The sequence below is a fragment of the Rissa tridactyla genome, chromosome Z (assembly GCF_028500815.1).
Source record: "Rissa tridactyla isolate bRisTri1 chromosome Z, bRisTri1.patW.cur.20221130, whole genome shotgun sequence".
In the NCBI taxonomy this organism is placed as follows: domain Eukaryota; kingdom Metazoa; phylum Chordata; class Aves; order Charadriiformes; family Laridae; genus Rissa; species Rissa tridactyla.
In genome coordinates this window covers 83,381,516-83,404,939 of record NC_071497.1, presented here as the reverse complement: position 1 = coordinate 83,404,939, position 23,424 = coordinate 83,381,516, and the positions used below count along the sequence as shown (strand labels likewise).

The 23,424-nt window shown below is 45.5% G+C and overlaps 1 protein-coding gene across 1 annotated transcript in view; it reads left to right on the top strand.

The window, feature by feature from the left end:
- The window catches only part of LOC128902657 (lipoxygenase homology domain-containing protein 1-like), a 153,655-nt gene that overhangs the window by 22,276 nt on the left and 107,955 nt on the right, over nucleotides 1–23,424 (top strand). The window contains exons 4-7 of the mRNA XM_054186019.1: nucleotides 3,163–3,243; nucleotides 4,051–4,235; nucleotides 19,373–19,471; nucleotides 20,997–21,145. Coding sequence (XP_054041994.1) covers nucleotides 3,163–3,243; nucleotides 4,051–4,235; nucleotides 19,373–19,471; nucleotides 20,997–21,145 — 514 coding nt within the window. The remainder of the gene's footprint in view (nucleotides 1–3,162; nucleotides 3,244–4,050; nucleotides 4,236–19,372; nucleotides 19,472–20,996; nucleotides 21,146–23,424) is intronic.

The following is a 23,424-nucleotide window of genomic DNA, read 5'->3' as shown; positions in this document are numbered from 1 at the left end:
ATTTAAAATGTGACTTTCATTTAGGTGGTGGGATTAGCTCTTGTTAATTCCCCTTTATTAAAAAAAAAAAAAGTTATTTACTAGTGAAGATGTTCATTTTATGTACTTTTGCGTTTAAAACTGCATCATTGATAGTTTCTTGTTGTCAATGCACCAAGTAGTAGTGAAACTCTCATGGCACTGGCTCTGTTGTCTGCGCCAGTGTCCTACAGAAGAGATACACGCAGGGATGTATAAATACTATGCTCGAATATGCACCAGTTCTTGTGGTGTTTTTTAGCAACATGACTTACCCAACTAGGGGACACAGTGCTCTAAATCACTGTACATCTGTGTTACGAGCACTGCAGCCTGCAGGCAATCATTCAACCAAAAGAATCTGAAAACAGCTTCACATACAAAAAAAATCTGAGAATATCATATACTCATCTTTGGTGAAGTTCCTTGGAGGTTTCTTAAAAAGCAATTGGGTAAAATACCACAACGGACTATAAAAAATAGAGCTGCCAAAGCCAATTAAAGATGTGAAATACAAAAGCTGATTCAAATCTGTTTCTGAAGTTACTCTAGCCTGCTATCCCAGCTGAAAGACAGAGCTCCAAGTGAAATTCTGCTGATCTTTAGACCAAACTTATGGCTATCCATGCCCAGTCCCTGGGTCTGAATCCAGTCAAGCCTGAGCATTAGAAATTTACTGCTGCAATTTCCAAGTCAGATTTTTCCCTGCTTTATTTGTCACCGGAGCTGTGCAAGCCAGCGTGCCGCATTGTTCAGGGTAACGAGTTCCTTATGGTAATCAGGCTGTGAATTTCTTACCCCAGCCCCAGCCTGGACCAGATTCTGACAAAGCCCAGCTGTAATTTATTCATCTCTCTCTCTCTTTCTTTCTTTTTTTTTTTGGATAAAGTTCAGTGTAGACATTCACTGTGGGATATTCCCTCACTTTCCCTGTTTCCTTGTAATTGGAGAAGCTAGAACAATGCTAGAAGGAAGGATTATATTTTTCCTTAAAACATTCCCCTTTTTTGTGCCGTCAATGCTGCGTATCCACCTCAAGGGAAGAGACTCAAGTTCTTCCTACCTTTCAACAGCAAGACTTCCCCTGTTTTTGACTCCTGGACCTCAGTCACGTTTCCCAATTCTTCCCCAAGCTCTTTCAAGATGCACGAAGCATCTGCTCGACAGGCACTTTGGGATGCCCACTTGGTGCCCCTCCAACAGCAGGTTTCCTCCCCGTCTCTCTCAAACCAAACCAGCCCCACAGAGTGGTGGGACTGCCGTAAACCAGCAGCCACTGGGACTGGTGCACAGAAAGCTTTTGGGCTAATTAGTCTCACTTAATACTTTTGTGCCATCTCTGTAGCAGTCTGCAGCACTGCATCCATCTCCGGAGCCAATGCGAGGAGAAGCTGCTGTCATTACGATGCTCTCTCAAGCCTGACAAACTAATTGCCTGGCGCTCGCTGACTGTTTTCTCTCCAACAGCCAGGTTGAGGGAGGCTGGGCTGGAGTTGTCTCTTGTCTTCACGGCAAGGTTAACCATTTTAGCCTTTTCGTATAGCGGCGATGCTCCTGGCACGACATCTGGAAGGGCAGGACGCAGGGGGAGGGCTGCGCGTGCATTTGCAGAACACACAAAATAACCTTTAAACAGAGGTGCGCGCAGATCCTTCAATGGCATGGAGAAGAGAGCCGAGAAAACTGAACCTCCTTGCTCGATTATTAATATTCATTAACTTTCTGAGTACAAGCTGCTTGTCACTGGGCCTTTATGCTGCTGAAGTGCTGTGGTTTCTCGTTCACTTTAATATGACTTCTGGATTTTGCTGTGTTTAGGCATCATCACCCCCCAGGTGAAATGGGGGCCCCTCAGGGAGGGCAGGTGGGACAGGCTGTGTCTCCAGAGCAAGGATGGGTTTTGCCTTGATGTTATTCATAGCGTTTTTGTGGAAAAAACAAGCTCAAAAAGGATGGAGGTGCTTGCCAAAGATCACGCTGCAGCCTAGAGCCAGAACTGGGAATTAAATTCTACTTGCCCTGACCTGGGCCAGTATTGCCTTCCACTCACACCTGTGAAATGCAAACCATACATTTAACATTTCACAAAAAAAAAATCAAACTAGTCCCTGTCCTACAGTCATTGTGCTTTGAGTGAGATACAAATCGTAGGAGAAAGCTGCAAAGGAAGTTTCAGTGATCATTAAAAAAATGTTGGAAGATGGGCATGGAGAAAAACCTTTGATACGGTTGGATGCTTTTATCTCTGGCTGAACTCTGGGCAGATCTGTGGCTCCTCAGGGAACTTGCTGGGCTATGGAGCCCCTTCGCTCCATCACCAAGGGTGGGTCCACGCAATGCCTGGGAGGTAGGATGGCAGGAGAGGGCACGTCTGGGAGCGGGAAAGGGACGAAAAGCATATTGAGGCCCTGTAAAGCAACTGAGGTGGACGTGCAGGGGGCCAGATTCACCAGGGTCTTCCACAGTAGTTGGCTGGTTGATAAGGGTGAAACAAAACTCTGACTTGACGCTACAAATGAGCACTTTCCAGCCACCCTGGAGGGAAGCAGCTGAAAACATCCCCGTGTCTTTTGCTGTTACCTCTATGTTTTAGCAACCGATGGGTGGGCTAGCAGAGTTGAGGAACCACAGATGAGGTGTTACCAAAGAGTTGGAGTTCTTCATGAAATTTTTGCTTCATTGGCGCTGCCTTGAAATATCTTAGCTGAAGATTATTTTTAGACACCACTGAAAGCCACTCGCTGATAGGAAAGTCTTACACGCTGCCCCAGCTCTTACCTCTATGGGTGATTTAGTTGAGGATTTTGAAAAACCTTTGTCATGTTTAATTCTTGGAGGCGATATGGAATGTGATCCAAGGTTTGCATCTGCTTGGGCCAGCATTGCATTTCCCCCAAAGCTTCCGTCTCAGCTTCTGGAAGGATTCTTAGACCTCAAGAAGGGAAAAAGTCTCTTAAATGTCAGTACTTAGAGCACCTGAAACTTGTCACAGGAAAGTGGGCATTGAAAAATAGGTCTTTCCAGTGCTAGGAATGACATTTCTTCATCCTTCCTTAAACACTAGCGCTCTGTCAGGCCACCACGCGTGCTTGCTGACAAGGTTGCTGTTTTTTTACCATAGCTTTTGATGCGTGTGTATTACAGGAGCAGCACGGCCTTTGAGAGGAGCAAAACAGATGTGTTCCGAGTAAAAACCAACAACGTCGGACAAATAAAGAAAATCAGGTACCCGCACAATGTTACTACCACAACTGGCTCCGCGAGGTGCTAATCGAATGACAGGCTGTAGAGGTTTTAGCGTTGCTATGTTTTATTCATTATTCGTTAACGTGCTCTTATCAAGGTGAAGTTAAGAGGTGGTAAAAGCTTGTTTACTGACTAAGATTTGAACTGAAGCATGAAATCACCTACAGTATTGCTTAGAACTATCCACGTTCCCCACCAAGAATTGTATTTCTGTCACATGCAATCATGGAGGAAGGCGTTTAGGACTGTTTTTATGTTCCAATGGAGGTTTGCTATCCTCTTTTGCTAAATTAGTGTAATGTAAATGATAATTATTATGTTTAACCACCATCTGACTGACCTATATAAAATTAAAAATTAGTAAGCAGTACAAAGGAAGCTGGGAAAATGGGAAGAGGTGGATAAAACAAAGTAAGAAGAAAAAAGAGCAGGAGGGATACAGGGCAGGAGGAGAGTCACTTATGTTTTGGATATGCAGGGTAAGGTGAATGAATGCATATGTTGTATGAACACACAGGTGTGTGTACGTCTGTGTGCATCCCCTTGCAGACAATAGCCCACATATGCATCTATGATATCAGTGTACATATATATATATATATGTAGGAATGTTGTTATTTACAAAATACTCTGTAAAAACCCAGAAATCCTACAAACCACTTTGGATAGCCAGGCATTTTGTGTATAGTTGCTCTAGCCTTGCCTAATATAACATATTCCACAAAATTACAGTGCTATTGGCCAGTCTTAATCAAAATATCAAGTTTAGGGTTGTTCTTCCTCTAGGATTGAGCACGATAACACCGGGCTGAACGCGGGCTGGTTCCTCGACCGCGTGATCGTGACTGACATGAACAGGCCTCACCTCCGGTTTTACTTCCCCTGCAACAACTGGCTGAGCAAGGAGGACGGGGACGGACTGTACGTCAGAGACCTCATCGGCAGCCTGAATCCCATGGACGTGCCCAAAAGTAAGGGTTTTCCAAAAAGCTCGGTTCTCTGGTGTCTGGTGCCTTGTCAGAAAGGAGAGGGTTGCTTTCAGATGACTTCAGGCACATAAAATGTAATCGCATAGTCTACGCTAATTTGAGAGGGTTTTTTTGTAGTCAGTGGAGAGGAAGATGCAAGATACCTCCAGAGGGTAATTCCTTCTTCCGGTGTTAGACCTGACATCTTAGGGTGGGATAAATCACTGTTTGGAGAAGCTCTGCTCATTGGTTGAGTACTGAAGGATCCACGATTACTACTTAAAATTAGATTAAATGGCTACGTGTAGATGAGAGGCATCCTACCCCAGAAGATGTAGCCGGTATCGTTGTGTGCTATCCGAAGAGGCAGCGTGGTTGCAGTCCTGTGTATAAAGTGTTTCCAGCCTCTGGTGGTGACCTGCAGGAAATTTCCATAAACAAGCCAACCGTCTCGCTGTAATTCTACGCCGGTTTACTGGATGCGTATGATATCCATATTGAACCGGTGCCTATTTTTCAGAGTGGTTTTAAGCTAATGATGTTGAAATGAAGCCAGGACAGCTTGCAAACCAGACATGTACTCCCAAATTGATATCGGTGTGTAGGCCATGTGGTGATGTATAGTGCATGTAACGTGAGTGGGAAGACGATCGAGATGTGAAAGTGGAGCCAGCAAACCAGCCTCAGGTGGTATGTCTGCAGTTTATCTGCAAGTGCTAATGAGGAAACCGAATTGTGTTTTCCTAATGATCTCACCAATGCACCACTCCTTTCTGGGAGCTTAATTTTGGGCAAGGAAAGTGAAGTATACCCGCCTCTAGCCACAGGCTTGAGGGAAAGGACAGGTATAGTTCGGTGCACAAGAGGGAGAACTTGTGTTTTTAATTAGTATCACATCTTTTTGAAAATAAGTAGTAGATTTCGCAGAATCATAGAATTGTAGGGGTTGGAAGGGACCTTCAGAGATCATCTAGTCCAACCCCCACTGCCACCCAGCCCCTTGAGTCTTGCACTAGGGTTGTTGATGTTAACACTTAGGAGCGGGTTCTTTTTTTGGTAAAAACAGTTTATTGCCAGCCTTAATACAATGCTTTGAGCATTGATAGATGCTCTAGAAGGGCAAAGTATTGTTGTTTTCATTGAGATCCTGTTTGAAGTGAAACAGTACATCGTGACACTGTTTGTTCCTGAATTGTTAAATAATTATGCTCTATTGAGATATGACGTCCTAAAACCGTTTCAGTACGTTGACGATATAAGTATTAAGGGATACTGCGTGTGAGTTAGCATGCACAAATAATATCCATTGACAAGAAGTGTGTGTGGGAGCATTTTATAAATGCAGACCTCTCCAGGGTGGATGCCACAGGGGAATGAGATAACGTCTGGAGATGCTCTGCCAAAAACCCACCCAGTTACTGCTGGGGCTGCGTGTGCCAAAGTCCTTTGCTGCTCTTTTATCTGTTCAGTTTGTAAAATGGAAGAGTTAAGGACACTTGAGGGGGCAGGAGGTGACTGAAGAAGGTAGTGGATGAGTCAAAGCAATACACAATTAACGAGAGAAAGTCAGCCATTCAATCTTAATAGATCTTTAAATGACACAACAGTTTCCCTGAATCTATTATTGCCCCTGCCTGGGAAAGCTGTTTCATAGGAATGTATGTGATTTTCTCCATCCTGTTCCACACCTGCCTCTCAGCAGGAAAAGATTTGTGGGCTAAACCTTCAGCTGGTAAAAATCAGTGCAGCTCCAATGAAATTGCTGCAGCAACTTTGCATTTCACCAGACGAAAAGCTAGTCCCGAGCGCTCGCTCTCCCGGAGAAGTGGTTTTGGGTTATAGATCAACTGCTCACCATGTGCTTGGTCCAGGACAAATACAAATAAGGTTGTCTCCTGCCTTAAGAATATGAAAGAAGAGCTTTAACCAGGCGTTTGTCAGAAATGCGTCTGCTCTCATCACCATTATCAGATAGAAAAGCCCACTTTTGAGTGGCACAGGCTGGATGCTCTGTGGCCGTCCGTATAAATGCAGGGAGCTGGGCTGAGGCCAGAAGCACGGGTGAAGGGTTGGATGCCTTCCAGGCGGCAGGTCTGAATCTGTAAGAGGAGAGGGTTAGCTCAGCTATCTCAGGTTGCAGTTCCCCTTGAACCATAATTAATGCAAGATAAACATTCCCAGGCTGCTGAGGTGAACTGTCAACTGAAAACGTAAATTTACCCGAATTCATTTGGCTCCCTCTGGATCAGTAAAGGTCTGAAATGAGATTGTGATATGATTTTCTTTGTACAAACCAGTCATTTGCCCTAAATTTGGGTGCGTTTTTTTTTTTTTTCTTTCAAATGGATTAAACAGTGGGGTTTACTCTTTGAATATTAACATTTTCTAGGCTACTAGGCAAATGAATAATTATGTGGTTTGGTGATTTTATGTGCCTTGAAAGAAACATTAGTTTCTCCCTCTTAAAGTCCATGTTCCCATCATTAGCAGTGTTCAGTGCCATTCTCTTCTCCTTGTTGGTCATGTCTCTTCATTCCCTGTTCCCTTTTTTCCTTTAGTTCTTCTTTGTAAAACACCTGGGCACTGTTGTTACAGACCTTAGACTTGTGCTTTGCTTTCATGCTCCTTTTGCTGCCACAGTCAGGTATGTTTTTGGAGGTAACCAAACAAGTTTCCACCATGTTCCCTCTCCTGCAACATCTTCAGCTTTTGATCTTCTCCTGTAGAGCTTTCCCATCTTTGTCATGAGGATTCACCTTCCTCTCTTGAACTGCTGGGGCCTTCATCTTCTCTGTGATACGTGTGGTATGTGGACTGGAGAAAAATTAAATGATTTTTTGGTCATATTTTTGCTCTGTTGAAGCTCTCTAGAGGCATTTGAAGCATATCTGAAGGGGACTGTTGGTGCTTGGACCAAAACCTACCAAGTCATGGGGAGACTCAGCCTCTTTCTTGGTGCAAAGCACAGGCCAGCGAGAGAATCCCTGCAGGGCTGAGAGCTTTAAAGGGAAAAAAAAACCCTAAAGGCATTATTAAAAAATGTAGAAAAGAGTATGTTCCAAAAAATAGTCAACATATAATTGAAATATTGGACATGCACAGAAAACAAAAGTAGAGTTCTTTTCATGATCCAAACAGAGTTTCCGAGGATGGCAGGAATACTTAGTGATTGCAGACGCCTGAGTAATTGCATTTACTTATCTGAATAAAATGGCTCCTGTCAGGTTCTCTGTTGAATGTCACACATTTCTCAAGGAGAACAGGTTACGCTTTAAGTGTTCCTGCTTGAATGATCCTCTGTTCCCTGTATTCACATCCACAGCATCATATGCCCATGACCCTTTGACAGTGATAGTGCCACAGATTCTTATTTACCCAACAGCCGCTATTGGCAGCCTGGATTAATTTACATTACAGGTATTAATTACAAGGAAGGTCTATTGTTCGGTCTTACGCTGCTTCACTTGAGTTTATGAAGCCTTAGAATTGTATGACTGTGGCTGAGCCTTTATGCAAGGGACGGGCTCAAAGCTGAACTCGGGCGCTGGTTTTCCTTTGAGTGTTGTGGGTTTTGGATCACTCTGAGGGTGTCTGATGTCCTACCAACGCGGTGGAGGAGGAGACCATATCTTGTAGCTACACTAATTAGAACTACTGACTCAATGGAGATGCAAAAGTAAATGAAATTTTGGAACTTGTTCCGAGCCCATTGTCTGATATCTACCGACTGGTAATGAATCACTCATGCCACTCTGTGGACAGGCCCTTGTGTCTTCCACCCCATGGGGACCTTCATTTAGTTGGATTTACTCCCCTTTCCCTGGGGGTTTGCAGCCCCAGAGCTGCTCTGCACCCGCCGCAGGTCCCCGGTGGCACACCAGGGCCGTGTCTTTCTCCACCCCTGTGATGGGTACAGCTCTTATCACCCAGCCAGAAAGCAGGGAGTCCTGAGATTTGGTCTTCAGGTGGATTGAAGGGTGTCTCAAGACGTAATACTGGAATACTTTTTGCAAGGCTACATTTTGTCTTAATTCATAAAAGAAGCTGAAGTTCGGTAGGGTTAGATGATATATTAATTATCCATGAGTCGCCTTCTCCCTGGGGTAACAACAGGCTGTTGTCACTGTTTAGTTGGTCGAGGTTAGTCTAGGCTCTCCACAGTGTGACCTCCAGTTTTCCTAAGAACGAGGGAAACAAGTGTGGTTAGGTACCACTGACACATATTGGCTGTTCTTGATTACTCTTGAAATCTCTCCCGAATCAAAACAATTATCTGTACTTGCTCTTTTACTGAGAGAAAGCAGGAACATTCATTTGAAAGGGGAGCATTTACTCACTTGGTCCTTAAAACCATGTTCAACAGCACATATACCCGAAAAATAATTCAGTCTTCTGTGTGACCGCAATTTATGCTAACCTGACAAATTTTGGTCAAGTCTTGCCAACCTGCCTGTTGCAAATGAGACTGAGAGCCAAGGACTGATTTCCAGCTGGCCATCAGTACTCCAAAATTGTTTAGGATTGGACACAATGGGCTACAGATGTGGATGGGAACAGCAGCTTGTGTCACGCTGTTTCAAGGTTGCATATTCATGGTAGGACAGAACCGCGTGGGTGATCTCAAACTGTAAAACTCCATTCTCTGCCTTTTCTGGGTAAAGTTGAGTCTTATTTGGTCTATTAGTAATGAACGTGTTTATAATGGGTGCATTACACAGCTCAGCACTGAGGAGCAGGCCAGTCCCAACGCAAGACACACCTTGAAGATGGGAGCATCCAACAGTTGCGTTGCATTTATTTTTTCCATACATACAACTGCTGGGCATTCATCACTTATTGCTTTTTTTTATTAATATTATGTCAAAAATGGATCGCAAGACCGGATCAGGTGCAGCTGTGCTGTATCTTGGGCTAAGTCTGCATGGTCTTTTGCAGGCAGACATGAGTTTTCTGCCTCGCTGTGACAAGAATCAGCTTTGAAATGGAAGGTCAGTGGTTGTGTCAATTCTGTCGTGATTTGGGTGGTGCATCTGGGAGTTTGCATGGATACGCCCTGAAGGATAATGGCTGTGAGGTCACACTGAGTGATTGGCAACTGGATTGCTGTAAAGGCAGATGAGTGGTGAAATGTGTCCATGTGCTTGTGCATGCAGAGGGTACTCTGGCCTTTAAAAAAGGAGAGCAATATTTATTATAATTACAAATGAGAGAAGTTCAGCCGAGCAAGTTGCAGGTCAGCCCCAATCCATTAGTCTTTCACAACTTTCTTTGAATCATTGGTCTGTCCTCGTCTGGGGCAGAGTTAATGAGGTCACCTGAGGAGACTTGGACAGTTTGTGTTCATGGTGGGTCAGAGGAGAACACCGTGGGCGGAGAGAGCTACAGAAGACTTTCCTTCGAAGGCAGGACGGGCAGTCGGTGCTAGTATTATGAAGGCAGCCTGTGCACAGGAATCATAGAATCATAGAATCTTCATGGTTGGAAAGGACCTTTGAGATCATCGAGTCCAACCATACACACACAAAAAACCCCCTACCGTCTCTGTCACTAGAGCATGCCCTGAAGTGCCAAATCTAGACATTTCTTAAACACCTCTAGGGATGGTGACTCAACCCCCTCCCTGGGCAGGCTGTTCCAGTGCCTGACCACTCTTTCAGTAAAGTAATTCTTCCTAATATCTAATCTAAACCTCCCCTGCCGCAGCTTCAGACCATTTCCTCTGGTCCTGTCATTATTCACCTGGCAGAAGAGGCCAGCACCCACCTCTGTACAACCTCCTTTTAGGTGGTTGTAGAGGGCAATGAGGTCTCCCCTCGGCCTCCTCTTCTCCAAGCTAAACATGCCCAGCTCCCTCAGCCTCTCCTCATATGCCCTGGTCTCCAGACCCCTCACCAGCCTGGTAGCTCTCCTCTGGACACGCTCCAGCACCTCAATGTCCCTCTTGTACAGCGGGGCCCAGAACTGAACACAGTACTTGAGTGAGGCCTCACCAGTGCCGAGTACAGAGGCACCATCACTTCCCTGCTCCTGCTGGCCACGCTATTCCTGATACAAGCCAGAATGCTGTTGGCCTTCTTGGCCACCTGGGCACACTGCTGGCTCATGTTAAGCTGGCCGTCCACCAGCACCCCCAGGTCCTTTTCTGCCGGGCAGCTTTCCAGCCACTCTTCCCCAAGCCTGTAGCGTTGCTTGGGGCTGTTGTGACCGAAATGCAGGACCTGGCACTTGGCCTTGGTGAACCTCACACCATTGGCCTTGGCCCATTGACCCAGCCTGTCCAGGTCCCTCTGCAGAGCCTTCCTTCCCTCAAGCAGATGAACACTCCCACCTAGTTTGGCGTCGTCTGCAAACTTACTGAGGGTGCACTCAATCCCCTCATCCAAATCATTGATAAAGATATTAAACAAAACTGGCCCCAAAACTGAGCCCTGAGGGACACCGCTGGTGACCAACTGCCAAGAAGATTTCACCCCATTAATCACAAGTCTCTGGGCACGGCCATCCAGCCAGTTTTTTACCCAGAAGCACCCTGTGCTGGACTTCCCTGCCTGGTGTGCCTTTGATGGCATCTGTGCAAGTACACGTAGAGTTAAAGTGCCCTAGGTACTCTCTGAGGTCTTTAGATTTAAATCCGCCTGGAAGCGTTCCTGTGCAACCTGCCCTAGGGGACCCTGCTATGGCAGGGGGTTGGAGTTGATGATCTCCAAAGGTCCCTTCCAACCCTATGATTCTATGATCGATTCTCTGATCCACTAGGACCTAAAACTCATATATTTGAGCTGGGAATGTAAGCTGTGTTATTTCTTTCCTCTGCGAGAGAAGCTTCTGTTAAGACTTCACAGTCCGCTGTCCAGAGTTTTAATGTTGGCTGACTTAAGGCTTATGAGGCACTGGCATGGCTGTGGCTCGAGCAAACACTTGGGGCAGCAGGTGTTGATGCACATGCTTGGCTTTGAGTCGGTAGCTAAATTCTTCCTGTCCCAGCGGGATACGCATGTCCCTCAGGGCTGGACTGGATCCGAACTGAAGCTGTGGCCAATATTTCTCAATAATGTACCGGTGCTGGAAGCTCTGATAAGGAGCAGCATTTTGGACGTGAGGCACCGGTCGATGATGCCCTGTGGGCTTTGCAGCCTCATTTTATAAAGCGCCAGGTCTGGAGAGTGAGACTGGTCTCTCTCCTGTCTCCCCTGGGTCGTGATTCAAAAGGAGGTGTCACATTTTGGAAACTTCCACGGTCAAAAAAACTAAAAAAAAAACATTTCTGAGGATGTAGAAGGGGTGGGGGAATGAAATATTAATAGATATTACCTGCTCATCAAAACTCATCTTTATTTACATTGAGAACTGGAAGTGTATAATCAGCACAGGAAAATGCAGCTAAATATATTTATGAAGTAAATATGAGTTGTTTACTTTTGAATAATGGTGAATACCCTGTATTAAGGATGAGGCCTTGCTGCATGCTGAGATATTCAATAAAGAAGGTTTGTGGCAGGAGTAATATCTTTTACTACCCAGCTGATGTCACTGGAAAAAAACTGTCAGGCTATCTGGCACGCTGAATATCCAAAAATGTCTTTTTTTTTCCAAAAACACTTGAGTTGGTCTAATACAGATTTTATTCTCCCTGCAGACTTTGCCCATCTTATACCACCATGTCTAAAACAAGTCAGCTGTGGGCATTTTACTTACAGCACATTTTTTGCCTGTTGTTTTGTTTCTGAAGATGGGCAGTGAGAAACTGAAATGTAGACATAAAAAGAAACGCTGGTGAATTGTAAACCACAAGGAAGACAAGATGCACAGACCTCAGAAATGGGATGGAAATAAGAGATTTGTAATTTATATAAAGGGCCTCGTGTTTCAAGAGAAAACGTTTTGGAGAGGCATGAGACATCTGTGTGTGTGGCTGGTACACAGATCTACGTACATCCAACACAAAGCAGTGTAGCGTGTTTGTGAAGATGGGGGATAATTTTCACCAATTATGTCTGGATATTTTAATTAAGTCAACAATCAGTTTTGAAATAAAAGTAACTTTATTTAAATATCTTATTTATACAAAGCGGGACTGATGTACAGTGATAAGAATATGGTTATAAACAACACTGTAAAATTATTTCACTCTTTGTTCAGAGCAGAGATGTTTTACCCAAGAGGTTATTTTCAGTTATTTCTTCAATTTTGATAATAGCAGGTCTGGGGAAAGCAGGAAGCGGATATTTCTTTTGTGAAATGTCTGCCTTTCTTTTTTTTTCTTTTCTTTTTTTTTTTTTTTTTTTGTGGGCTCCCACCTTGGGGCTGAACTAATGAAAAATAATGAGAAATCTTGGAGAATTAGATGAACAAGGATTTCCGTGCCGCTGTCACAAGGTGAGTTGCTCTGTGCTAAGCTCCCTGCTTCTGCAACTAAACCGCTATTGTCTCTTGGGCAAGGTCGTTTAAAGCTCACTTCAAAATGTCATCATCACTTTGAAGTCACAGTAGGAACATCAGTTTAGCATATCCTACAAGCAAAGACTCCTGCATGTGGTAGATTGCCTCTCACAGGCTTTGCAGAGGGACAATCTGGGCTGAATCCTAATATATTAACTGTTTTGATGCGTACTTTGATTTCACATAAAACCCACCCAAAAATGGGCTGAATCTCGTGGTCCCTGGGCTGGATCCCCATCCAAGGGGTCGAGTTCATTATAGGAGGCGTGAGGCAGCAGTTGAGGATAATGCAATATTCAGCAGAGCAAACATAATTGTTTCCTTTTTCCATGCGTTATGCCTCCTTGGGTGGTAGCAATAATATCTCTTTCTTAAGCACGCACTTTTAGAGAGGTCTTCCGAGACTGACGAAATGCCGATCCGGGATCGCACCAGCCTTGCATCCTTGGTGCTGCCTCTGATGACGCACACCCCAAAGCCATGCAAAGGTTTTTCTGTGTTTTTGGCTGAAGGCAATGTGAAGTTCTTTCTTCACCACCATCCCCTGCACTCCAAGCATGCTTATAATCTGCATTTCCAGTTTGAACCCTTGGTTTAAGGAGGTGTTCACCCCTCTGAAGGGGCAGCTGATTAAGAAAGATAGTTGTCAACTACTCTTGACAGAGATTAATCATTCTCAAGCTCTAAACCAGCCCTTTGAACTCAACCCTTTCCTGGACGGGGAGAAAAAATGTCTTCCTTAACTGTGCAGTTCTTTGTGCAAGAACAGGCCATGCTTTTGAGACAGAGCTATCTCCTGATCAACTCAGCAGGGCTCCTCCGCTTTTACAGGAGTTGCTTTAGGTTCTCATTATGTTTTGCTCTGCGTAGCTATCTCCAGGGTCCCTGATACTGCAGTAGAGAGAGGCGTAATGATTAGGGCTGGGCGAGTTTTCTTCTCTGCAGTGTTTGCAGAGACTCCAGAGATAGAATCACAGAATTGCCTAGGTTGGAAGGACCTTTCAGATCATCAAGTCCAATCATCAACCTGACACTGACAAAACCACCACTAAACCATGTCCCTCAACACCACGTCTGCCCGGCTTTTAAATACCTCCAGGGATGGTGATTCCACCACTTCCCTGGGCAGCCTCTTCCAACGCTTGACAACCCTTTCAGTGAAGAACTTTTTCCTAATATCCATCCTAAACCTCCCCTGGTACAACCTGAGGCCGTTTCCTCTTGTCCTATCGCCTGTTCCTTGGGAAAAGAGACCGACCCCCCCTGGCTACCCCCTCCTTTCAGGGAGCTGCAGAGAGCGAGAAGGTCTCCCCTCAGCCTCCTTTTCTCCAGGCTGAACACCCCCAGCTCCCTCAGCCGCTCCTCACCAGACTTGTGCTCCAGACCCCTCACCAGCTCCGTTGCCCTTCTCTGGACACGCTCCAGCACCTCAGTGTGTTTCTTGTGGTGAGGGGCCCAAAACTGAACACAGTATTTGAGGTAGGGCTGCGTATGAAAATGCAGTAAGGCATCTCCACCAGAAGGTCGGGAGAAGCTGATCTAGGAAGAGGTGGTAGCCTGGTGGGATGAGCTCTTTCCCAGGACAGACAAGAACTAAATTCAGATGCTTGCTCTGAATCAAGCATGTTGGGATGCTAGATCCCAGCTTCATGCCCTAACCATCGGCTGTCTGACATTTTAGGGTTGCTCTGACCAAGAAGTCTAGCTGTCACTGAGGAATATGCTTGTCAGAAGTGGCATAAAGGAGCTTCCATTTTGACAAGCCAGTGCTTTCCATCAAGAAGAGGTTTTGTCAGACAATTTCTGGTGGGCTGGAATGCCTGACTCGTTCTGACAGCGAGGAACCGAGGCATATGGACGTGGAACCACCTTCCTGAGCGCCTGCAAAAAGGCTGTGGCAGACTCGGGTTGAAACTGCACCTTGCCTGCAGATCCAGCCCTCTGCCTCCGGCAACAGTTCTTTTCACTTCTCGTGCTTACCACAAATGTATTTCTTTGCCAGCAGCGATTCAGAGACAGTAGCGTTGCCTCCACTGCTGAGCAGAACAGGATGGATCTTAAACATTGCCACCCTTGGGAGCACTGTGAAAACAGAAGGATAATTGCTAAAAGGTGCCTCATGAGAAGAATCCATCGCTGCCTACGACTTAGCTCCCTGCTTCTAACCCAGAGTGTTTTGCTTCTGAAGGCTGTGACATTTGTTAGTTGTTGGACGCTGTGCCGCTGCCCTGCACCACCACGGGTCACGCACAAGGCAGGGATGTCTAGCAGGGAATCCAACGTGCCCTGGTAAATCTAGGTAAAGAAATAGGGTTGACTTTGTTTCCCTGCCTAAATCCGGCGCTCCTGCTGCTACGAACTCAGCAGCTTGAGCTTAAACACCCTATCCATTGCCCCAAATAATATTAGCTACAAGATTTCCTTAGGCAATTCCACCCTATGGCATTTCAGGTGACCATATTGCTAAATAAATGGCACTAACAGGTGCATATTGCATGTCTGAGCAGCCAGCTGCAGGTTGCAGGTGGAAGGATTTGGCTGGGATGTGTCCATGTGTTTTCCATGGTTGGAGGCAGGGAGAGAGGTTGCACAAGAGCACCCAGGGGTGCTGGGGCTGGATGGAAAAATGCTGGGCAAGGTGTTGGGCTAGTGCTGGCTCTTTGGGATGGAGGTGGCAGCGGGGCCAGCCTCGAAGGGCTACATGGGGGGTAGGAGGGCTCCATCCCCATGCCCACCATCCCCTGGGATCAGTGCTGGCAGTGCCCGTGGCATCACAGCCCGTCACCAAAATAAACCCCTGGGCTCTCAGTGGAAAGAGCCTGGCGCTGACGCTGCAGTATTAATCTTCCCTTTCAGCTGTTGAAAGCTCGGGCTGAGTTGACTCAGTAACAGACAAGCTGCCTGACTCTCACACCTCCGCTGAATTAACGTTGGGGGGGGGGGCAGGGTCATATCAGTTAGTGCCACCCCGCTGCTGCCCTGGGATGGCATCTTGGCAACATCTCCGAATGCCTTCCTGGGACAGCTTTGTGTGTGTCGGCGTGTTGGGTGAGGAGCTGGACCGCCTCTAACAGAGCTGTAAGGAAAAGGAAGGTGCTGTAACCGTACGTGACATTTGCACTCCTGTGTTGCAACGGGGAGAGGAAAGAAAGCAGAAAATAGTCACCGCACTTGCTACTAAATTTTTGTTCGCTCTTGGCATCGTGCAGTTCGTGCCTCTGAAGCTGCTAATTTCGCCTCTAGGAAAGCTCCCCTCTCCCTGCCTGCGCTGCTAGATGGAGTCACAGCTTTTACCAGCCGTACATTAGCATCTTGCATGTTCCCGGTGCTAGAAGAAGCATTCGGGGGGGGGGGGCGGAAAAAAGGAAAAAAAAAAGAAAAAAAAAGAAAAGAAAAAAAGGAAAGGAAAAAAAAGAAAAAAGGGAAAAAAAAGAAAAAAAGGAAAAAAAAGAAAAAAAAGAAAAAAAAAATCTAGGCAACATCTTGCTCTGCTTTGCAGATGAATTCAGAGCCATGTATTGAGACTAAAAAATAGCCGAGTGGGTATTTTTGAAAAGGTGATGTTACTGTTTTAAATAATGCATGATTAAGGGCTTACAGAACAGGGCACAACATCCACCCATGCCTAAAATGAAGGGTGCTTGACTTCAGCCAGATCTCTGCCTGGCTGCAGTGAGAGCCTTTCCCTGCATGCTTCTCGCAGCTGAATCCTCGATGACTTTTTGAGATGCAGCCTCCCTTTCTATCTAAATTTGCACATCCCCCCATGTAATTTTGTAAGATGTGCTGATGTGTGAAGCACAGAAGGACCCCTGAGCAGAATGAAGAGCTACTCTCTCTGCTGCAGCTGAGTGTTGAATTGCTCAGAGAGGGAGAGGGCACTGGCAAAAACTCAGCGTGGATCAGGATTGATCCCGTTTGTTCCCTGGAGATGCAGGAACTAAAATTGTCCTGTAGGCAGAGATGAGTGGGGCAGGTATAGGGACTGGCTTGGGCGCACACAGCTTCACAGTTGGGAACATACCAAAAAAATTAATGGGAAAACCTGGTGAGCACAAACTCGTCATGTGCCTGTGGTCCATGAAGGAAAGATGTGCTGTGAGCTTGAGCCAAGGACCTCTAACGTTCTTGGAGCAGCTTTGCCTGTGGAAACACATCTGCAAGGAGCACGGAGAAGGGACACGCAAGTACATACCACGCACGCCAGCTTTGCTTATATTTTAGGGGACAACATAAAAGCCTTGCCGCCAGCCCACAGCGGTTACCCCACGCACCGCCCATCTCCGTGGGCTCAGGAACCAGCTCCGTCAATGGGGTCTGACACGGCCAGCGATGGCGTGTACGTAAAGAGCCCTTGGGAGCACTTGGCGTCCTGAGCAGGTTGTCAAATGATGTCATTATATACCTTAGATTTGAAATATAGTGATGTTGAAAAATCTTTCAAGGCGTTAGATCCGGTAAATAACGTTACCAGGGTTTTTCTTGCTGGCCAGATGTATTTCTGCAGAACTTCAACAAGATGCCCTTCCTGCCCTGTTTTTGGTCACTGCTGCTGGTTGCTCTTCATTGACTTGTTCTCTACCTGTCCTTCTCGGTGCTCTGCATGTGTTCAGGCATCCTTCTGGTCTATACCTAAGAAGCATAAAGCCTGATCCTACAAGGGTAATCTAACTTCAGCTGCTGATGCTTGTCCTTTTGTGGATCCTCTTATCCCACCAGGTCCTTCTGGCCCCTGAAAAGTGGAGTGGAAAATTAATCACTGACATCAGAATAAATGTTCTAGAGGAGGTGCAAGGAGCAAAGCTTCTTGAAAGATGTGGGCTGTGATTAAAGACGTACAATGGGTCACTTTTAGTTAGCGCAGCTTAGTGGCCAAATGGGAGCTGTAAATTGCACCACCTCCATCCTTGGCTAATGCAAATGAAATCCTTTGGTGTCGGCATTATCGCTAGCAGGTTGCAAGTTCTCTACGAACTGAAGCAAAAGAGTTAAAGAGAGACATTAAAGCATTTTCTCCCTAGTCTGAGCCCGGTTCTGCCCTCCTCTTTCTTGTTATTTAGTGTTTATTGCACTTTTATCATTATTATTTTATTTGTAGTGGCATGTTTTGTGACGGGGCGCCAAGACCGTCAGCCTGATTTTTAGCCTTTTCAGAGCACGTTCATTAAACCGTGACAGGTGATTTTCCCTTCTGTTTGGGCTCTGCCCTTGTAATCCTCATCCTGGGAGCTGAGCGCATCTTTATAATTCAGGGGATGGACCGACAACTGCTTCTCATACGCTTGCTCTCACATCCTCTGCCTCAGGGGGAGCATGTGCACCAAAGTGTCTGCTGTCTTTTAGAATAATTTTTAATACACCCTGATTATCGTGGAGGACGCAGGTGACCCAGGGTTTGTGACAGTCTGTAGCTCCTGAGGGAATTTATTTCTGCTGTCGGCTGGAAAGCCCAGACGAGCTTCTCCACTAACTTTGCGCCTGGCAAAGGGGAAAAAGTTGCTCACCATGGATCATGGTGCAAAAAATGTTATTTTTGCAAGGGAGGTACGTGCGATGTGGCCTGTGCAGTTGTCCCTTTTGCCTGCCCAGGAGTCAGGAATAAAGAGGTGATGTAGCACAGGGCTTGGACTATCAGGTAGCCAGGGCCCAGCGATACAGGCTATAACAGATACTTTGTTGAGCGCATATATGACATCACGTACTGTTCGGTAGTAGATTTTGCATTAATCTTGATCGGTTTTGTTTTGTGTCTTGCTGTCTGTCTCCAGCACTGGTTCCGCGCAGAGGATACGGTACTAGAAGTCTGTCCTGGTTGAGTTCGCTTGGAGGTACTCAGGTAGACTTCAGCGGCAGTTTTTGAAAGTTGCTCACGTTTGCCCCAAATGTAGTCACACCGAACGCCATGGGAATTTTCTCATTGGTTTCAGAAGATGCTGAGCTCACCCTTTGCTGCCCTTTGGAGACAAGTTAGAACCACTCTGATCCCTTTGAAGAACTTGCTTCTCAAACTCACTGATACAACACACGCAAAACATCTGTGGTGTGGCTCACCCACGCGATTTTTGCATTTCTTGGTGCCACACATGATGTAGCTTCACAGTGGCACAGCTCAAGGGCTTTACTCCTGTTTCTCCATTAAATGGGAAGGACTGGATTTTATTTTTTCTTAAACTGGGCAAAGTAGCAGGGTGGTCACCTTCAAATTTTTGTGCTTGTGTAGTGTGACTGACCTTTCCTCAAAATACTTGTCACCAGCTAGGTTTAATATGAGCTAAGCTGCAAAAATAGCTCTAGGATAGCACTTGGACCAGAGGGGTCAGATCTGAGCTTGGGCGGATGGCTGGCTCTGTAACTCATGGATGTTTTGAAAAAGCAAGGCAGCTATGTAGGTCTGCGTTCATTTAATGGCCGTCTATCAACATCAAAATTTGCGCTTTCCTCTCATCTATTTCAACTTTCAATGTCAAGGCTGGGACCTGAGCGATCTGTTCCTCTTGCCCTGGGCAGTGAATGCCCAGGGTCGGAGCCCTGCCTATGGATTTTATTCCTCTTATGGAGAAGAGGGTCAGTGTACCAGGAGCCATGGTTCAGACATGCTTTCAAGGTAGCATCAGCAGAGGCTGAATTGGTTTGTACTATCATGTTTTTTGTCAAACCACTGAGTTACTAACGAATTGGGATTTCTGCCTCTCTCCTTGCAGTCAACAAATACGTGGTCCGAGTTTTTACGGGTGAAGTTAGCGGCAGTGGAACAGATGCAGATGTCTTCATTAATATCTTCGGTGAGAAAGGAGACACAGGTATTCAAATGCAAATCATTTCCTAAAATATTTCTTCCAGCTCTGCGGGCCTGCGATCTGAACAACACACAGCCGCAATCTGGCAAATGCAGGATAATTTGGCTGAGCGAAAGGCACAACAAATGGTGGCGTTAGCTCTGGGGTTTCTCGCATCCACTGCTTCTGGAAGCCGCGTCTGCAGAGCAGCAGTCGTAGCTGGGCTGTGAGCGTGACCCAAGTCACCTACCACCAAAAAACCCAAACCCTGGGAAAATGCAGCGTAAACCAGTGCAGCAAGTGGCAGCCCGCTGAGGGATCCAACACCAATGTGTATCTGCGGGCATCATGCAGTGGGAGCTGCATGTCCCACCTTTCTGTGGCCCCGGACGGGTAATGCTGTCCTCTCAGTGTGTCACAGGTTGTGGCTGAGCCTTCCTGGCCTTTTAGAAAGATATTCTAACCAAGGTTTGTATCAGCTGGCTTTGAATTAATGGTGGTAGCTTTTTTCAATGCAGATTGTACCACAACAGTGGTCTAGCAAGTTTATTTTATTTTTTTAAAATATTTTTAATGGAATAATAATAAAAGGTGTCCCCAGACCACTATGTCACGCCACGGAGAGGAGTGGGCAGAAATTCCTGGAGACCCAAAGAGCAAATATTCTCTCTCTTCTATACTGCACCTATCCTGTCAAATTCAAGAAATAATGACATGATGTCTGCCAAGTGTCCTTGAACAGATTACGAAACCTAGTGGATGGGTCTCATCCTTGATTAATTCTCCAGACTTTTACAAGGGGATTCATCTGATCTCACTGGAGACATCTGAAAGTGGGAGTCTAAATCTAAGCTGGTTGCCCGGGCACTCTGTCATATCTGCACAGAGAAATAACACCTCTGGAAAACGATTCATCCCCTTCTCCGGTAAATGGGATGAATTGCCCTCTGAGACCTTTCCCTGCGCTGGTATCTTGGGCAGGTTCAGTCCCACCGGCACAGGAACAGCCTTGGTTGCAACCGGGGTCAGTGCTTTAATACTTTTCATAAAGGCAAGTTCCTGTGAGATCAGGAAAAGGCAATATACCCTTGGTTGGGTCCTAATTTGAAAATAAATCCTTCCTGTGTGATGCAGCAAAGAATCCTATGCCCTGAAATGTCAAAATTTGCAGTTTGTGACTGAAGGCTTTTTTTAAACAGTTTGGAGGTTTTTAAAGACATTAAAAATAAAAGGGAAATGTGGTGGTATGAAAAAAAAAAAAGATGCAAAAGCCATCTGGATATATATTTCTGAAAACTCTGGAAGCTCTAAGTAACTGTGACATTAGAGTGAAAATCCTGGTCTTTTGTGTGCTCAAGAAAAGGTACCGTTTTTATTAGAATATAAAGTCCTCTGCCTTTACTTTGAATCCTGGTTGCAGAGAGCTGGTACCTGGAGAATATTTGATTCAGTCAGTGGTGACATTCCTAAATATTTCTTCACTTAAAAACACACGTATGCCAGTAACCCTTTCCTCCCTGCTTTTTCTTCTCTATTTTTTTTTTCTCAGGTGTGAGGAAACTTGACAATGACAAAGACAACTTTGAAAAGGGAGCAGAGGACAAATTCACACTCGATGCTCCAAATTTGGGAAGGTTAAGGAAAATTAATATAGGGCATAATAACAAGGGTGGCTCTGCTGGCTGGTTCCTCGCAAAGGTTAGTTGCTCCTGAGATGTTTAACATAAGCATGGTGCAGGATCAAAATGTCTCGCTTTTTACCCTCTCGGTGGTCTGATGCCAAGAAATGCAAAGATGTTTGCTGGTGGTACAGGTCCTGCTTACTAAGAGAGGCACAAATCAAGTTTTTGCCTTTCCAGAAGTGTCTTCTCCAGCACTTGCTTTTTCTGCAGAGCAAAGGGGGGCTGATGAAGCGCTGGCAGCCGCCCGGTGAATGCCAGTGTGGGGCATCTAAAATCAGCTGCAGCAGCTTCAGGTTGGGTGGGTAGACAATGAGGGACACTCTGGGTTTAGGTAAATTGTCGGGCATCTCAGGGAGCTTTGTGGCAGTGAGAAAATCCAGTTGTTAAGACTTGAGTTTGCCTGCTCTAACAGGATTTCCTCTGCCTCAGTCCCTGTGGTTTCTTTGACAGATGAGAGGGAATTCTCTCAGCTGGGGCTTCCAACCCCCCGCCCCAACTCTCTTGACTTAACTCATTACCAAGATGGCAAAGATACCACAGTCTAAGAAATACCTGTGGGGTCTGTTCATACTGGAAATTTGCAAAGACTTATAGCTTGGCCAAATTTAAGTGATTTATCATGGGTAGAGCAAAAGAGATATACCTGCCACAAAGATCCTTTTCTTCCACTTCCACTTTTCTCCTCGGTTTAATCTCCTGCTCTAAGGCGTGAAGGTATTGCAGCTTTTAGTGAAATGGTTGAAGGAATATTTTAAGAGAAATCCATGACTCTTTCCTCTAATCTGATTTTCTTTCCTCTGCTGGTGTAGTTTAACACAGCTGGCTTTAATCCACTGAAGAGCTGACCCCAAATTTGTAAATCTTAGATAACAGGGTGGTTTGACATATTACAAATGCAAATATTAGCACATTCTTTTCCACCATCACCATACGCTGCACTAAAAGTTATTATGTCGGTTGTCCTTGAATAATGCAGAAGATGAAAAACAGAGCTGTTGTGCTGCCTGTAATAATTAGGGGGGGAAAAACCCACAGAAAAGGAACATCATTCTCACACTGCAGATGTGCATGACGGGAGTTTTGATGTTGGTTGGGTTGCTTTAGTCTTAAAGCCCAAAGTAGTGACTAGTTGCATCCAACACACTAATCCCATGTTCTGCCACAGGAACCTCCGAGATGTTTGTGATTAAGTAGTAAAAGGCAACTTTTGCCTTCCAAGTTCAACTGGAAGCTTGGAGGAATAAGCTAAAACATGGCCCAGTTATCTTCTGCTGTTGGTAGATGTTTTTCTCTAATTTGCTCCAATATCTGGGGACTCTAGCATTGTCACTCCTGGATGAACTTCCTAAACATCATTAGAAGTTCTTCTTGTGTTTCCTAGTTTTCCGTGTGCCTTATACTCAGAGCTGGTTTTCTCTACCCCTAGATCTATGAATAAAGATATTAACAGGAACCCAAAGAGAATCAGCTGGTAGAGGGGAAGCTGAGTGTTGATATTTCTCCTGAACCTCATATATTTTAGTTGGACATTCCAGCACTGCTCTCTCATGGTGACAATCCCAGCCCTGGAAGACACTGCTGTCCGTGTCTACAGAGGTACAACGAGAATCGGTAATGCTGGAGGCAACAGCACAGTGTGGGATGAGTGACAGGAGAGGAAGCTCTGGTTCCCGAAGAACGGTTTCACAAATCTATCAGAAAGGACAGATTTCAGATTCTTCTTGTTTGCTGGGAAGGCAGAGAAAAGTGGCAATGCCTTTCTATCCCTAACAGTGATTTTCTTTCTCTGAGATATAAGCCATGCAGGCGAGTAGAAACTTTGATTTCTTCTCTTCTGTCCGAAACTCTTCTGTACTCTTCACTGCTTGTTTAAAACGTTGCAGTAACTCTATCGCAAGCTTCAGGAACCCAGAAGAAGATGTTGGTAAAAAATGCCTCATCAGGAGGTAAAGGCAAAAGATTTATACGATCTGAAGAGAAACCAGAGAAACCACCTGCTTTAGGTGACCCTGCTCTGGCAGGGGGGTTGGACTAGATGATCTCCACAGGTCCCTTCCAACCCCGACCATTCTGTGATTCTGTGAGGTGCAAGAAACTCCAAGTGGGTAACATTGGCTTAATCTACTATTAAAGGCAAGACTGTTCCCTGGCTTGTTTCAGTAAAAGATGTATGTAATAGGTCCAAGAGTCAAATCCTTCCAAATTAGAAATTATTCATACCACATGGTTTCATGGCTGTATTTGCAACGGTTCCATCCTGGAGTAACTGAATGGGATAACACAATATTACTAGGT